Here is an 18147-nt window from a genome sequence, read left to right as displayed (position 1 = left end):
GGTATGATTAGGTGGCCATCCCCACATACCTCTGAGTGGTACAAGGTAAAGGCACCACATGTCCCTGTAAGAATTACCTTAATACCAGAAGACAGCATTTTTGCTCTGTGAGCCAAATTGAAAATGAAAGGCTTTCAAAATATCCAGACATTTGTGAATTATTGCATTAATTAAGAAACTGTGCAACACTATTAGCAATATGGTTTGGATGAGAAGCTCCTGTATAGTTTGAATTGTTATCCTTATTTTGTTTGTCTATACATTATGACATTTATGGTATGCGAATAGCTGCACTCGCACTTGAAACAGTAATGTTGCTTTGGCCACAACACATCCAAGGTACTCTTGGGCGATCTATCTTTTAATAGGGTATACCAAGGTATGATTTTCAATACAAAAATCTGTTTTTATTTTGGGGTGCAACAGCCTTGGAGGGACTGTTGGTGTGTTAACCTATTTAAAGGTCTTACTCGCATTGGCTGCAGAGAGTGAGATCGCACAGTTGTTCGGAACAGCTGGTGCGCTCATGCATGCTTCAGTGTTGCCTGCCTAGAAACGAGCATAGAGGGCGTTTAGCTCGTCTGGTAGGCCCTCGTCACTGGGCAGCTCTCGGCTTGGTTTCACATTGTGATAGTTTGCAAGCCCTGCCACATCCGACGAGCGTTAGAGCTGGCATAGTAGGATTCGATCTTAGTCCTTTATTGATGCTATGCTTGTTTGATGGCTAGTCGAAGGTCGTGGTGGAATTTCTTATAAGCGTCCAGGTTTGTGTTCCGCTCCTTGAAAGTTTAAGCTCTTGCCTTCAGCTCAGTGCGTATGTTTTCTGTAATCCAGTGCTTCTGGTTGGGATATGTACATACGGTCATTTTTGGGACGGCGTCATCAATTAACTTATTAATGAAGCCGGGGACTGTGGTCGTCAACTCAATGTTATCGGATGAATCCCGAAGCAGAATCCAGTCTGTGCTAGCGAAATAATCCTGTAGTGTAGCGTTCGCCTCATCGGACCACTTCCGTATTGAATGTGTCACTGGTACTTCCTATTTTGGTTTTTGCTTGTAAGCAGGAGTATAGATTTGTGATAAGATTTGCCAAATTGCAGGTAAGGGAGAGCCTTGTTTGGGGGTCTGTGTGTGGAGTAAAGGTGATTTAGAGTTTTGTCACCAAGATACACAGGTGACATGCTGGAAAAATCTGATGTTGAAGAGATGTAAATCCACCCTTCAAACCTGTAACTCTACCAAACCACCCAAAAAATACATTTCTTTAGGACCTTCGTAGGAGCGTAAATATCAGAACAGTTTCCCAAAACCATCGTTAGTGAAGTTTCCCTTGAAAACCCTTGTTATGTATTCACTGCCTCAGACCACTCATAGAACAGCGAAGTGCGTTTTTGGGTGGGTGCCTTTTTTGTCCTTCCGCGTCACTTTATACACCGAAGATCATGATGTTCATCTGTCTTTCTGTGACCACTGATGACTTCAGAACTAATGTGACGACAAATACAAAGTTGCCATTTTCTTTTGCATTTGTTCAACAAGTGAAGGAGGAAAAGATGCTTCAAATAAAAACTGTGATGACTGCATAAATAGCCTATATAAATAAGTAATATTAAAATGTCATGTTAATTCAGTTGAGTTCTATTTTGCTAATTTTAGGCTACTGTTGGTAAATTTATCTTCAATATATTTCATGTGTAACAAGGTGCGCAATGATGTACCAAATCTGGATTAGCATTAGAATAAACCACCTCAATATTTGAGACATCTCTAGGAGCTGATCTGTCGTCAATATTGTGGAATAAATCTAATTTTAAGGTAAAATTTGAATGGAGAAAGCTGATACGAGAGCAGCGCTGCATTTGATTTAAATCCTATCAGTACTGACACAAGCCTCAATGACACACTTAGCTAACATTCTGTCAACATGCGTTTCCCAAAACACCATGCCATCTTCAGCCGTTGTAGGAAAGATGCATCGTTAAAACACTCCTAATCCTTACTTCCTAGCCTGAGACACAATTTTCATCCTTTATATGTGATGCTGTGTCAGTACTTGTTATTGTGCACCATATGTAGAAACATTTTCTTCACTTTTGGTTTACAAACTCAGGAGTAAAAGAAATCAAGCATTAGCCTTGTATGGTAGGTGTAAATTTTTTTTAAAAAAAGGCTGTATTGTGTCCGATTACATAGTTGGTTCCTTGAAACAGGTTTTTACTGTTTTGGTTTGACTCCTGGGGTGTTTGATTGATTGGAACAAAAGGAGGTTGTTGTTTAAGGGAATTAAGATTGGGTTTCTCTGAAGGCCCTGATGATTGTTCCCAAGTCCTTGGTGACAGGTTAGAATTACCCCTTTCCATTCTTTTGGCCTGGCCATGGTTAGGCATTTTCAGGGCCCTCTAGAGCAGGGACAAGGGCAGGGCATGGACATCATCTTAACTTCACTGTGTCAGGGGGAGAACCCCTCGCCTTAACCACAGTAGAATGGACAAAAGACAAGTCAGCCGCATCGTCAGAACTCATGAGCAACTACATGAGCTAGTTGGTGTTGACTTAGGGTTTGAGTAATGTTGGGGTTAAGGATTGTGGTTGAAATGACCTTGTTTCTCCTGGAATGCTGATGGAGATTGGTGTTCATGCTTCCCATGGTTAAGCATTGAGCCACCGTTGTTCCATTGCACAGTTTGAAAAGTAATGCAACTAGCTCTCTCAACTTTGAATTCATGATTAATAAGTAGCAGCCACGCCCAGACCACTCACTCCATCCCTCTCCTCTCTGACCTCGTCCTCCACCCATTCCATTACTCCTCTATTTTACCAGCCAGTTATTAAAATGGATCTTATTAAAAGGCGAGTGAAAAAGCGAATCTATATTTGCATTCAGTCTATAGCGATTCATTAATATTATGACATTTACAGTGAGCTCCGAGGGCCTGCCTGCTACCCTTTTCATTCTAGTGAAATGTTAATTTAAAGTTCTGTCTTTGTAATGGAATAAGAAATCCTCTCTGCCCTATCAATTCATCACCACTGGTGGGGAATACTAATTTGTCTGCCTGGCTTATTTAGACAGGGACCTCTCCTGGAAGATAAGGCAGAATTGGTTTTAAAGTCCTTAATGGAAACCTCCACCCAAAAACTATCTTTTTGGTATTTGTTTCATTAGTCCATTGTTGACATAGTCAACCCTGTATAGGGATGATTTCATATCTTGAAAACTTGAGTGCTGATAAGCAAAACATTTGATGCAAAATGCATCGTACATGGATGATTTCATAACTTAACTTGAGTGCTGACAAGCAAGACATTTTGGGACTACGTCAACAATGGACTAATGAAACTAATACCAAAATAGTTTTTGGGTGGAGGTTTCCTTTACTGCTGTGAGCGGTGTACCAAGTGCTGTTCATTCAAGTGCTGTTCATGTGAAAAAATATCTGTCCCGTCTTTTCCTTTCCCAGACTACTCACTATGTGCACGAGGCACTTTGGCAGTGTGGTGGCACAGACGATTCGGACATACAAGACAGATCAGTTCCCCCTCCTCCTTATTGTCATGGGAAAGAGGACATCAAATGAAGTTTTAAATGTTATTCAAGGTAATGACTGCATAAATCTCAACAATATCAATGGGTTGAACAATCACATTCTGGTTGAAAATACGTCTTGGAGAGCTCTAATATATGTTCAACCAAATTACTTTGACCCTCTGACAATGCTGAAATAGTCATGTATTTGTGATTTAAAAAAATTAATAATAATTATCCCAAAAGGCATTTTAAAATTGTATTTCTTAAATGTCTTTTTTTTACTATTTCAAGGCAACACGACAGTGGATGAGTTGATGATGAGACTAATGGGTGCAATGGAAATCTTCACAGCTCAGCAGCAAGAGGACATCAAGGATGAAGTATGTATGAGAGGAACTCTGAAAGCACACAGAGGAACAGAGTTAAGTGGGAGTAGATGTTTGAAATGTAAGCCATTATTAGGCCATGGCCACTGAAATATACCATGATTTGTTTCATCACAGGAGGCCAAGAGGGAGCCAATTATTGTGCCATTTGAGCCGATCTCTTATAATTATGCCATAGTTTGTCCGGGAGCTAAATGGGGACATGCTGAGACAAATCGGAATGCATTGTGACTGCCACCAGCTCCACTTAAGGCCAAGGCAAAGAATACATACTCTGTGAGGCCCTTTATCTGGGTCAAGGGAGTGAAAGCACAATTCATTTCCCTCCCATTTTGTTTTAGTTTACTGTGCCTAAGATCGTCACAATGGGAGCAGGATACAAACTCTTCTCTCTTTCACCCTTCTCTGTCTATTGCTGCTTTAATCCAATAGAAACTTGACAAACAAACTTCACTCTGAGAAGAAAGCAATGAAACAGAGGCGGTATTCTTTCATGTGAGGACAGGAATGTGGGGACAGTATGGGTCCCTCTGTGTCAAAGACATTCACCTGACCTCATGAACGCTCTCTTTTCTGTGTCACAATGAATGGATTTATTTAACCATTCTCTCACTTTAGCAGATATTTACTCAACATCCAATAACCAAAGAAATGCATTCTTTAGGTAGTCCTCCTAAGCTGACTACACTAGACCATGCTTTCTCAGGCATATAGTTTGTGTTGTTAGTGATTACAAATGACTCCATACCCTGTTTCTTTGTACTGTATAACCTCTCATTAATCAGCAGTCTGGACGAGGTGACGTGTCATCAAGCTCAATCCAATGTGCTCAATACTTGGCGTAAACTTGTCACTGCGAGATGTCTTTGAATAACAGTACACATTCTCTCTCCGCTGACTTGTCTTTAGACCTTTCACTCTTGTTGATGGGATATAGATTTAGAGAATTAAATGGTCACAAGGTGGTTTCTGTTTCTGAGATGAAAGGCATCTGAAGCAGTGTAGTATAGTAGATTAAAACCGGAGATTGTCTCATATTCTTCAGCAGAACTAGGCCTGGCTGGCTGGCTGGCTGGTTGACTGTCTTTCTCATTCCTCGACTCTGTCACATCATATGATGAGTTAGACTCCCACGGTGTTGTAACAATACTAGTTTAGTGACCTTTCAGTGGTTGATTTAGTTTTGTTACAGCATCTCAGTCACGGGAATCATCATTAGTGTTTTGCACACAGCCAGGGGGTAACTGTACGTGAGCCGATGAGTGTTGACACTTCTGTCTGTAACTGTGATTCCCATTAGGTTCTCATTGGATGCCTACCCTTTCAGAAAAATCCTTAAGACCAATAAGAAACAAGTGGTATGTACGCTATGTGCACATGTCACCAAGCTGTATGTCCTGTGTGACCAGACTGGATGCTACAGTAATATGCTTCATTCAGAGATGTATGAATAATTGACTAACAGGTTTTCATGGGGAGAAGCTCAGTTGAATGCCTTGCTATTGTCTTCGTAGATGCAAAGCAAATATGACAGCTTTTGCTGTGAACAGAAAATCTGTTATTAAATTAGCATACCATACAATTTGATTCTTAAATGATTAAATTGGCCTTTATGGGTCAGTCTTTTAATTCAACATTCCTCTTCTTGAATAGCTTTTCAATTTGGCATATTTAGAATGTTTCTGTTCATTATAAGAAGAGTAAGTCATGTTCTGTCAGAACTGACAAGCCATCTGTCTCCATAACAGTCACTGGTTGTGATAATTACACATGCCTGTCGGGATTGAGGGAAATGTGAAGTGATAATGTCACAAATCAGGAGAACAAATTATCATGAGTGGGTAATGTACGATAGTGATTAATAACCTTAGGAATCTGCAACCACATCCTGTAAATTCCAGACCCTGTCTCTGCTGTGAGGTGAACTTGTCACTCCTAGTGCTCATCTGTTTCTCAAACATTAGAAAGTGCAATGACTTGCTAAATCACTTGACAACATGTACAATCTCATTGCTAAATATTTAACTATTTTGACACATTCGTAGGCTCAGTGTGCCTATATTAGTCAAATGCATTAGTACAGTATGTCACCATTTGGACCACATTGACGAGCGTTAAGGAGATTTTCTCGAGATATTCTAGAGCGGTATCGATTGTCAAGAGACATTATTGTAATGTAAAAAAAAGTCATTTCAAATGCTACCTCCGGAGGTCGCTCACGGCACTCGCCCGAGTGTTGCCCCCCTCCACGCAGGGCAGTGTAAACACAATTCTCTTTCAGCCCAACACTCCTACATTGTAAATCGTAATAGAGCAATGTTTTTGAAACTGATGAAATGTATAGGCATTTTCCTTATATTAGACACTTGTTTTGTTTTTTGAAATTGCACTAAAAGACGGTTAATCTGAAATTGACTCTAGCTTTCAGGGAATATCAGAACACGTCATTTATTTCAATGCAAAAGTGAGCAGGAACACAAGCATCAACTCCATAGTGAATTAACAACTTTTTCAGTTGCAAGTAGCTTTTTTTCATGTAATTATTTGCATGATATTGATGAAATGAAGCTAGGTTTGTTCCACTGGATGACGAAAAGCAATCTAGCAATTGTATCATTGGCTGACATTCGCATTCAACTAACTAGCTAGCTAACATAACCATTGTCTTACATCAGAGAGAGCGTTGATTCTGCCTACACGGTGGAGGGACAAGCGTCGGGGAGTGACGCCATCTGACGTGAGACAATGTAACTTAGCTTGCAAGTTATGTATGTGAGGATAATGCAGACATTTTGTTTAGTTTGCTATCTAGCTCTGTATAATATGAATGACTCTGTACGATAACATCACAGAACAATGAGCCAGATATTTCACAGGATGTATAAGTGTGAAGCATCCGGTTGGCGTTTCCACTCACTACCAAATATGGTGATTGAGAGGAAGCCCAGTGGCGCCAGTGGGAGAAGATGGAGCGAGATGGATTTTGGTCGACATTATGCAAATGTTCTCATCGATGAAACATTTTATCTCAATAGTTTTCTGTTCCCAAAACTATAATATGTTAGAGTGAACTACTTTTTGTGTTGTTTAGAAGGAGTGCAAGGGCGAATGGAGTTATTGCACACGTGCACTTCAGAGTAGGTGTTCCCTAATGGAAATATGCAAATCCTAGAACGCGCCAATAGGATCTCACTAGCTCAGGCTTGGCTCTGCCCCCCTCCTTGCTTCTATTGCTCACTTTGACTCATTTGTTCCCACTGGAAACAGCCTGTGCTCTATCCTGGGTTAGTTATAAAAATCTTTGATAACCGTTCTTGAACTTTAATTTTTTGCTATTTGAGAAAATTATTTTAGCTAACGTAAGCTAGCTAGCAGCTATGCCCCTTTGGCTGTTTGTCTTACAGCTAAACATATGAGTGTATGGACAAGGAAATAACCATTGAAATGCCCGCACATGCGTGTGTATTATTGCATTATTCAGTGTGTGATATGGTAGATGCTAGGGTTGGGTGGAATGCATATTTCCATATCGTCATACTGTCCTTCTCTCATCCCGGGATTTACTGTGTTACCGGTTTAGTACACAAGGGGGCACAAAAACACAATTGTGCAAAATTATCACAAGTAATAGCACATTTCCATGGAGGCTGCTAGCTAAATATGCTAACGAGTGCAAACGCAAATAAACTAATTGCAAAGTCAGGCAATCCAGCTCATAAAGTTATACATATGGAGGTAGGAGTTGTTGCATGTTGTTTATAATCAATCCTCAAGGTGTTTTTCAAATATCTATTCGATAATATATCCATCGGGACAATTCGTTTTTCAGTAGGACCGATTGGAGTAATGGCTACCTCTGTATTTTACGCGAGAATCTCTCTGGGAGCATCAGGTGACTACTTGCGCAATGTAGCCGCCTACGGGTATTCTTCAACATAAATGCGTAAAACTACGTCACAATGCTGTAGACACCTTCGGGAATACGGAGAAAGAGTAATCTGGTTGATAGCCCATTCACTGCTCAATAGGGACGCATTGGAACGCAGCGCTTTCAAAACATGAGGCACTTCCGGATTGGATTTTTTTGAGAAAAATTGAGAAAGAGATCTCCTTTATCTCTTAAAGTATTGCACAAGTTAACTGCAGGTATTTACTTACAAAGTAGCTACAAATATGAACATGTATGGAAAAACTTCAAATAAATAGTTTCTACGGTATTGACGATTGAAAAACCATCCCGTGGCTATTTCCAAATACCCCAGTTTACTGTATTTATGGTATACAGCTGTCGTGACGTGACTATCAATAATCTGACTGTTAATTTTCTCAAACTAATTGCTACATGATTAATTTAAATCAAGTAACTCATTAGGAATTTTGGACACCACGGGAAAGTTTAACAAGATACTATCTCCCGACTTAAACTCTAACGATATACAGATATCTCTTACATCAATAACAGTAAATTATTACATCAGTCTCATTCTGAACGTCGTACAATCCGTGGATACACAAGAACCCTAGCCCTTTAAATATTCAGTACTACACAAATTTATTTAATCATTTATTTAATTATTTATTTATTAACTAACACAGAATACCCATACACAATTACATGATATTAACGTCCCTAGTGGACTAACACGATATTACGGCTTGTTACACAATGGAAAGGGGGGGTGGGGAAAGATGGAGGGAGAGACAGTTCACTTTTCATTTGGAAGCAACGCTCACTGAAGTACAAATTCTTGCCACCCTAACCACTGCTCATTCGGATTAGAAATGCAATATATATTTATGCGTAGATGTGTTTCTCTGTTGAAACTAATCGTTCGGTCTATGGGTAGTGGCTCGATGTAAGTCTCTAGTTGTCCACCAGTGGTCACAATGTCCTTAGTTGTAGATATTCTCTGCTCTTGGAGTGTTCATTAAACTAGATACTTTAGATGTACCAGTGATAGTCTGAGATGGGGTTTCTTCCTTCCAACCTCGTGTCTTTAGTCAAAGTTCTAGGACAACTTTAACATGCACAGCTGATCACCTGGTCTCCTAGGTGATCATCTTCACTGATGTTTTGGTGGAACGCTTCAGAGTTTCTAACCATTTCAACATGTAGACCACCGTCATGTCTTTTGGTATCAACACCAGCAGTAACCCGGCATGTTTTGGTCTAATGTACATTTCGTTAGCGAGTCCTTTTAAGCACTCTGGCCAAAGAGGGTGTTCCATCATGCTCACATGAACTCTGAGCTCACTGGGGCGTGGCTACTGACTGGGCACAAGTTTAGATGAAAAACAGTTATCATTTAAAAGGCTAAAATCACGGTTATCTTCACAAAAGTATTGTCATATTTAATCATATCATTTTCACTACATTTTAAATGTCAACCTGATACATAGGTTGACATTTATGTGGCTCATCGTGCTCTAGAGGCTCCTTCTGGCGGGCCCGGTGCCTGCAGGCTGACTTCGGTCGTCAGTTTAACAGTTGCGGCTGGCTTCAGGGTTAAAACTTCTTGCTGATCAGTGGGACGCTAGTGTCCCATTTCGAAAACTTCCGGTGAAATTGCAGAGCGCCAAATTCAAGTGCACAAGTGCAATACATCAAAATAAATTGTTAATCCAGCCGCCGTGTCAGATTTCAAAAAGGCTTTACGGTGAAAGCAAACCATACCATGCGAATATCTGAGGACAGCACCCAGCACACAAATGCATAACAAATCATTTTTAACCAGGGAGTTGCGACACGAAAGTCAGAAATAGCGATGTAATATATGCCTTACTTTTGAAGATCTTCTGTTGGCACTCCAAAAAGTCCCAGTTACATTACAAATGGTCCTTTTGTTCAATAAACTCCTTTATATCCATAAAAACTCAGTTTAGCTGGCGCGCTTCAGTCAATAATCCACTCGTTTTCCCTCTTTCAAAATGAATCCCGAACGTTACCAATAAACTTATCCAAACAAGTCAATCAACGTTTATAATCAAACCTTAGGTACCCTAATACGCAAATAAACGATTAAATTTAAGACGGAGAATCGTTATTGTCTTTACCAGAGAAAAATACAGAAAAACGCATTCACGCGCTTGGAAACACTACAGCCAAAATGGGAGCCACCTAGAAAAACTTGAATTTCTGGCTCATTTTTCCAAAATCCAGCCTGAAACTCTTTCTAAAGACTGTTGACATCTAGTGGAAGCCCTGGGAACTGCAATCAGGCACGATTTCGCCCTATTATAAATGTGCCAGCCATTGAGATCAATGGTAGGATTTTTTTTGGGGGGGGGGGGTTGTCCTCGGGGTTCCGCCTGCCATTTCAGGTCTGTTATACTCAGACATTATTTTAACAGTTTTAGAAACTTTAGAGTGTTTTCTATCCAAATCTAATTATATGCATATCCTTGCTTCTGGGCCTGAGTAGCAGGCAGTTTAATTTGGGCATGTTTTTCATCCGGACGTCAAAATACCGCCCCCTATCCCAAGGAAGTTAAGGTTAAGATGCGCGGCTTGGTGGGTCATGTTTCGTATATATAAATAAATAAATAAGCCGTGTGTTTTACAGTACACAGCTTATAGTTTCCTTCATCATTTTGACACAACTGTCAAATCGTGGGAATTCCTATCGCTGTCCTTGGTTCTGAATTCTCTTGTAGCCTAGGCTATTTTCCTGTTCATTTGTTTACCTTTCACGTGTTAGTCACTAACAGACGATGGTCAATAGCGATGGTAGGCTAATGTTATTATAACGTTTGGGCAATGTCCAAATCCATGGCTCGAACATGCAGTGCATTGAATAGTTCCATATTGAAGCAAATAAAATAGATAAACTAGATTTGCTACATGTTTGTTATATCTAGGACTATTGTAGGGTTAGTGTATACTATATTTAAAAAACTATATTCAATTGATAGGACAAACATCCATGCCTCCTGTCAAAGAGCTCTTAGGCCTACATGTTCGCACATATAATTATGTTCATGGAACAAGAGATGCGATTTATGTTATGCTTCTGACCCAATCCTATTTAGAATTATTGTTGTTTAGTTCTAAGAAACGGATTGTTTTTGGTTAATTGGATTTACAAAAAACCCATGAACGGTGAATACGTTTGAGAATGTCCATGGCTTGAATAAAATGCCATTTCAAATTACATTTCCCTTTCTCTTTTTATTGGATCTTTGTCCTGCTCCTGTGAAACGTTTGGATGTGTAAAACCCTCCGTAGTCTAAGTTGCCTTGTCAATATTATATGCCCACGGGGAGCAATTGTGGTGCCTGTAACTGTATTTAGACACACAGCCTCGTTTTTATTAGAATTTGATTAGAATTATGCATTCTTATTAGGCCTTATCAATAGCATAGTGAATCTAATCTTGCTTATTGACTACGTTTGGCATGTCCATGTCCAGACTGCAGTTTACAGTAGGCCTAGCCCCTATGATTGCTGTAGCCTATGTTTAACCATGTATTTATATAATGAAGCAATGCAATTAGAACAATATGGACAATGCTATTTAACAAACTGGCTTGTAACGGACTAACATTCGATTTTAGAGTCGATGGCAATGCATTGGACCGTAAATACACAACTTGAAGCAACCACATATTTAGCAATGGAGCACCTTCTGATTGGCCAGTGAGGGGCCAAGCCTCGACACACCCACAACTTGTTTATTAATCAAAACCTAGTCCTTTCTCGCTACTGCACCCATAATTACTGTTGTGAAAATAGCAAAAATATTTCTGACACACCCCTGAACCGGTAATTTACCGTTGCATTAGGTGTGTTGAAATAGAACCCATTATGTACATTTCGCCCCGATACCTCTACTTTTACTCTCTTCAATGGGAGTAAGCTCTCAGGGTGTTGCTGTACTCTGACGTGAACCCAAAGCCTCCACCCATTCTCCCATCCCAGGCCGGAATGACTTGTTCCTGTACCTGATGGTCGCCCCATTGCCAGCGTTGCTGCCCTAGACGGCTTTGAACTCACACCTACTCGCTATCTGTGGCTGTCCTGCTCTGCTTTCCCACTCCTCTGTGGACAGACCCAGACACCACAGACATCTGCCAACATCACACTCACATTCCTCACTGACTGACATGCCTGGGAGGTAGACAGGAGCAGAGCCAAAAAGATACTTTCACACACATTACAGCAACCGTCACTGCTGTAGCCACGCCTACTTGTGGTTGTCTGTTTAGTTAGTTATTTTAACTGCAAATGATGTGTTCATCAGCAGGAAAACATTCAGTGTTTTATAGTGTATTCCTTTGATCGCTGTTACTTTCAGATACAGAGTAGTTGTATTGTACACCATACAATACTCTGTAGATAATTGATGGCACCATGTCTTGTTCATTGTGAGTGGTACCTCAACAGTAAAACCATAGTATTTTGTTTGTTTCATGATCTTTCATCAAAGGTAATGAGCACAATAAAGAGCGTAATCATTTACAGTAAGTGTAAGTGATCCATTATTATTTTGTACTCAACCATGATACTACAGTGTCTGTAGGATAAAGGGGAAAATGTATCCTTTTAATCTTCAGACTTCAATACGACAGCTGACCACTCCCCCTGCCCAGCGCACAAACCCCACAAATTACAATAGAGTCAGCTTTTCACATCTTTGACACAAAGTCCGGGGTTCAGAAAAGAAAATGTAGTCTCCCAAGCTCCAAAACAAATGCCAGTGCTGACACAATGGAAACAGTTATTTTTCTCTGCTTTAGAAAGCCTCTTACACACAGCAGGTAGAAAAGCAGCAGTCTGCCTCTGTACAAACAGGAGCTCTGAGGGAGAAGAAAAGAGCCCTCCGGTCTGTTAAGGAAGTCAAGGCCCGAATAGATTCCCTTCTCCCACATGATACTCTTTCAAACCTTGTGTCTGGCAGAAAGCATTCGGTTCTCTCATTCAGCTCTACTCCAATTCCTGCTGCTCTGCTTCCCAGAGTCACAGCTATTCAACACAGCACAATATTACATGTGGCAGAAGGAGAAAGCAACTTTTTGTATTTTAACAGCTTCTATTGTTATTGGTGTTTATTGTTTCGCTCCGAACTTTAAGATATTTGCCTTCTTTTCTGACCTGGTCTCTTTCTCTCTATCCAGGATGAACGTGAAGCCAGGGAAATGGTGAAGAGGGAGCAGGATGAGGCCTACCAACTGTCTTTAGAGGCTGACCGTAAAAAGGTTGGTCATCAACTACAACACCTACAACACAATGACATGGATCCATTCTCATCAGATAGATGTTTGAGGGTTTTTGAAGATCCATTTTAGCGTTATCCTCAAGTGAAATATTATACAGAACACAAGTATAAAGTATATACCCTTTTATAATCATGTTATGATTGTGGCCAATGCTGGGTGTTGTAAAAGGTTGTTATTGTGAATTTACCCTGTAAACCTGTGAACAGCCACATTATTGATTGCTTGATCACTGTTCATAATGTTTTGATGTTGAATGGCTGGATTTATAAAAATATATTTGTTTTTTCAGAGAGAAGCACAGGAGAGAGAGCAGGCAGAACAGCTTCGCCTGCAACAGATCCAGAAAGAAGCAGATGATGAGAAGGAGGTGAGAACATGAACCATATCTCATGTTTGTTTAGAGAAATAATGTCCCACTTAGCTATTGTTGTAACACTGAGAACACATGGTTAGTTTGTTTTTTAAACATTTATATTTGAGTCCGTTCCTTGCTTCATGTCAGACATTTCCATATCTTTTGTTGTTTGTGGAGTTTATACTAGCATGTGATCCCTGTGGTGGGGTCAGAGACACAGAGCAACATGTACTAAACTCTAGTGTGTACAGTAAGGCCTATCCCTGTTAAGCTTGTCATACAGAGATGTTATTGTCCTGTTCAAATGCCCTACAACACACAAGCTCATATTGAAACCAAGTGAACAAAAGCGGGAGCACAAAGCACGGTGGGACAAAGAAAAACAATTATGGCAGTGGGAACGCATTTGTGAATGCTGTAGTTATAGCTCCTTTTAGCCAGCTGATTGGCTATTTACTCAGCAGCAAACTCTACAGCCAGCAGGGATCAGGTGAACCAGCTATCTGAGATGATTTGTCACATTAGTTAAACAGCTCCGGACAAAAGCCCTGTCTGTCCAGTCTTAATTATAACACTGTAGTCCTCTAGCCCTTTGCCATGGTTTCTTCTCCGCCAACACACTGCTTGTATGCAACAAGTGTAGATATTCAGCAACATGATACCCAGCAATGAGCACGGTTCCATGCACACGATAATACGATTATGGTGGGTAGTCAGATTAATGCAATAGTTTGTTTAAAACATTTACATGCTTTGAAAGAAGAATGATTTCCCTGATGATCCTGTTTATATGGACACATCTGAAATCAGGCTACTTGATGGGACTTTTGAATTATTGCAGAAAATCAACCAATGGAAAATAATAATTATACCACAGTGACCATGTTATTTTTTTATTTTATTTTTATTTGATTCTTAGGTCGGACATGTAAAATCAATTTCTAAGATGCATACTATCAGTTTTTCAGAACTCACTAAACTCGTGCGTAAGAGGGAGGCTTGCGCTGCTGGTGCTGGCACATGTGCAGATCAAATGCACCGCTGGAACGCCGATTTAAGCAGGTCCTAATGATTTGAAAGATTGCTCAGGAAACCAGGTGTTTAAATTGGCATATGCTTACATTTATTTTGACCTTACGCCGATTTTAAGAAAAGTAAAGTAAGGTGTTTACATGACTATTTCCATGCTTGCCCTACTGTCATAATCCGTTTAATATCGATTGATTAGTGTGCATGTAAACATACTCGATGGCCCCTCTCTTGTTTACATGTAGTATGTACATGCAGTATATACCTCAGACAGGCTTACCAGGGCTTTTTTTAAACAGATAAAACTGCAACCTATGGAACAACGCGGACTGGAAAGAGACGTGAACTCATACGCACGCTAACACACGCACTCTATACACACGTGCATTGTAACGTTGTAATATAGTTGTATTGCAGTTTTATACATTTTGTATTGTAGATATGTATCGGTGTGATAATGTGTTGTATATTTTTTTCTCTAATTGTCTTAATCTTGTTTGGATCCCAGGAAGAGTAGCAGCAGCTAATGGGGATTCTTAATAAATGCAAAATGCAGGTACCTTATTGTAGCCATAAAGGCTAAGACAGGGGCAGACATAGACATTTTATTTTTTTACTTGAGCTGTGTGTGATTGTATCAGGTGTATTTTCAGCCAGTCGACTGATGTGTTTCACGGATCTGGTTGTGTGTCTGCCTGGTCAAGTGTGAGGCAGGCAGGCAGGAGGGTGTGTTTAATGATGACAGTGGAGACTGAGAGACACTCGTGGAGTCACTAATGAAGCCTCAGGGACAAGAGGGGGGCAAACAACCTGGAGGAAGACGCACAACAACACACATACCACAACCATGATCACATACAACAGTGGTGAGGTAAAGGGAGGTCTCTGTCTGTGCCAAGATTGTGTATGACAGTCTTTTAACAGGTTGTACATCTTCATAGATTACATCTAGCTATACATCATTATTACATACAGTTTGTACATGCATCAGAACTTCATGAGTCATCACTCAAGAGTAACTGGCACTGGAACATCTGTGTTTCAACAAAGCTGGAGTTCAAAACACAGATCTCGTTCCAGATTGTTTCGCTCTGTCGCCCGCTACTACAACTGTTGGTTGTCGGGTAGAAAGATGGGAGAGATTAAGTGGAGCCTGTCTGTCTGTATGGCGTGTGGAGGAAGGACAACAGCTGTCCCAACTGTTCAGAGCTGTGTGCTGCTTACCCCTGGTTGTGCCAACGCCTCATTTCTCTGACATTGTGTGTGAGTAAACAAGGCAGCATGGTGTCCCACACCTGGAGCCCAGCCAAGCACCTAGCCAGCCATTCACTCCCTCCCTCAGCCTCCCTGGCCTACCCACAGACCAGGGCCCAGCTTCACAAAACAGAAGTTTCTTAAGAAAAAAGAAGTTCGTAAGTGCAATTCCTCAACAGTATCTTAAGATTTAATGATTTTCTTACTTCTCAAATATCTTCTAACAAACCTTCTTAAGATGTTTGTTGTTAGGCAACCATTTTAGCTAGCTTTCTAGCTAGCAATGACAATCATGTTAGCATATGTCTTACTGAGATTTACTGTTCTTAAACATGTTATTGGGTTTAAAATAATCAATACTGAAACATTCGGATGAAGTCTGTGAGTGCATGTTCAAATGCTTTCATGAGCTTTTTCTCTCACTGCCTTGAGTTTAAGATGAGGGTTTCGCAATCTTGAAATGAAGATTTCCAATAACTTTCTTAACTTTTTTCTAAAGGAGAAACATAAGAAATAACCTTTTTGAGGAATAGCAACTTTGCCTAACTTCTTAAATCTATAGTTAAGAGCGGGATAAAAGAAGAAATAGCTTTTTAACAAGGTTTTGTGAATCTGGGCCCAGAACCCTCCAGTCTGCCGCGAGTCTCTGGCTGTTTGTGCCCTGCACCACCCGCCACAATACCCCGCAGGCTGCAGGAAAACAAACACCACAGTAAACACACACAAGGACAAGGGAAATGCATTCTGTGTCTTTGTGTGGAGAGGGAGGTGAATGGAAGAGGTAGGCAGAGTGAGAGAGGCAGTGGGGGGGTGGGGTGATGTCATTATTTAACACATCCAGGAGCCCCATGGTGCTCCTGTCAGGTGCATGCACTGCCCCCTCCCCCTCCCTGCCCCCTCCTGTGGTGGTGTTTCTTGGGGGGGTAATTTGGCGGTGAGCGGTGATGCTCCTGAGTGCTCTTTGTGTGGAGCGGACTCTGAGTGAGGCGTGTGCCGTGTGGCTTCAGACGCCACAGATCTCTCTGCTGCAGGGGGCCCTAGGGGCCCCAATACCAGGCCCCTACCTGGGGGAGAGCCTCCGGCACGCGCCCACTCAATGCTTGGAGCTGCTAATGAACTACTGTTGTACACTTTTATGAAATATAATTGCATTATGGTTGGTAAATAAAGCTGCCGTGTGTTGTCACAGCATATGCTACCCACTGTCAAAACAGGAACAACAAGCTGGAGGGAAAGAGCCCGCGAAAGCCACAGGTCCTGCTCTGTGACACTGGAGACCTGATTAATTTCTCTGCTGTTGATGAGGCTAGCCTTTTTGTTCTGTGCCGCTATCTAATCTACCTCGACACGAGTCAGCGTTGTACTGTATGTCTTAATGGAGGAGAGGCAAAGACTAGCCTACGTGTTTTGGAAGAACAGGTCAGAGGATTCGATGCCTTATAAATTACTCTGAATCCATATGTTGTCTCGTAAATAGTAGTTTGAGTTCCCATTTCTACCACAATTTATTAAATGGTTACAAAATCAACCCATTATTTATATCTTAACATTTAAGTAGGTGTATTGTAAGCAAATAAATCACACCTACAAATGATAAGTCATATTGTCCAACTGTGAATAATCACGGCCTTCCGTACCTAACTCTTTGTCCCTCCCCTTTGTCCAGGCCATCCGCCTCTCATTGGAGCACGCCCTGCCGCCAGAGCCTGCGGACGAGGGAGGAGAGCCAATTAGCAAGCTGCGTATCCGAACCCCCAGTGGAGAGTTCCTGGTGCGGCGCTTCCTGGGCAGCACCAAGCTGAAGGTCCTCTTTGACTTTGTGGCCTCCAAGGGCTACCCCTGGGAGGACTTCAAACTGCTCACCACCTTCCCCCGCAGAAACGTGAGTACAGCCTTCAAACACTGCAGTAAACACAGCTCACACACACAAACACAGCTCATGCACACATCAATGTGGAGGCTTTATAACAAGATAGAACCATGGTCTATAATGACTAACATTTAACTCTATGTTTAGCTTTCTTTGCTCAGTGCCTGCAGCTCCCTAACTACAGGTACTGAGCTGTCATCATCAACTCAGCAGAATGCTCAGTGGTCCTGATTGTAGTGTAACATCTCTGCAGGAGAAATCCACAGTAATAATTGGCTCATCCCGGCAAGTGGCTCGAGTTTGTTGCTCATCTCTATCCCCAGTGCCCAGAGAGTGTGACTGTTCAGATAGTTAGAGGATTGCTGTAGAATTAAAAGCCATGGTGGGCTAATGAGAAGTGTGTTTTTCATGCGTGTGCATGCGTCCACACGCAAGTGTGTTTTTGCTTCTATCCACAAGTGCATTTCTAATTTGGTGAATATTAATTAGGAGCCAGTGCACATGCA

At 41.1% G+C, this 18147-nt stretch overlaps 1 protein-coding gene across 2 annotated transcripts in view; it reads left to right on the top strand.

Moving 5' to 3' along the window:
- The window catches only part of LOC139406625 (FAS-associated factor 1-like), an 88060-nt gene that overhangs the window by 56900 nt on the left and 13013 nt on the right, over window positions 1-18147 (top strand). For both annotated transcript variants that reach the window (XM_071149430.1, XM_071149429.1), the window contains exons 14-18: window positions 3464-3600; window positions 3823-3911; window positions 13032-13112; window positions 13423-13500; window positions 17438-17653. In XM_071149430.1, the coding sequence (XP_071005531.1) occupies window positions 3464-3600; window positions 3823-3911; window positions 13032-13112; window positions 13423-13500; window positions 17438-17653 (601 nt within the window). The remainder of the gene's footprint in view (window positions 1-3463; window positions 3601-3822; window positions 3912-13031; window positions 13113-13422; window positions 13501-17437; window positions 17654-18147) is intronic.

The sequence above is a fragment of the Oncorhynchus clarkii genome, chromosome 4, assembly GCF_045791955.1.
Source record: "Oncorhynchus clarkii lewisi isolate Uvic-CL-2024 chromosome 4, UVic_Ocla_1.0, whole genome shotgun sequence".
Lineage (NCBI taxonomy): Eukaryota > Metazoa > Chordata > Actinopteri > Salmoniformes > Salmonidae > Oncorhynchus > Oncorhynchus clarkii.
This window is presented reverse-complemented; position numbering and strand designations above follow the sequence as displayed.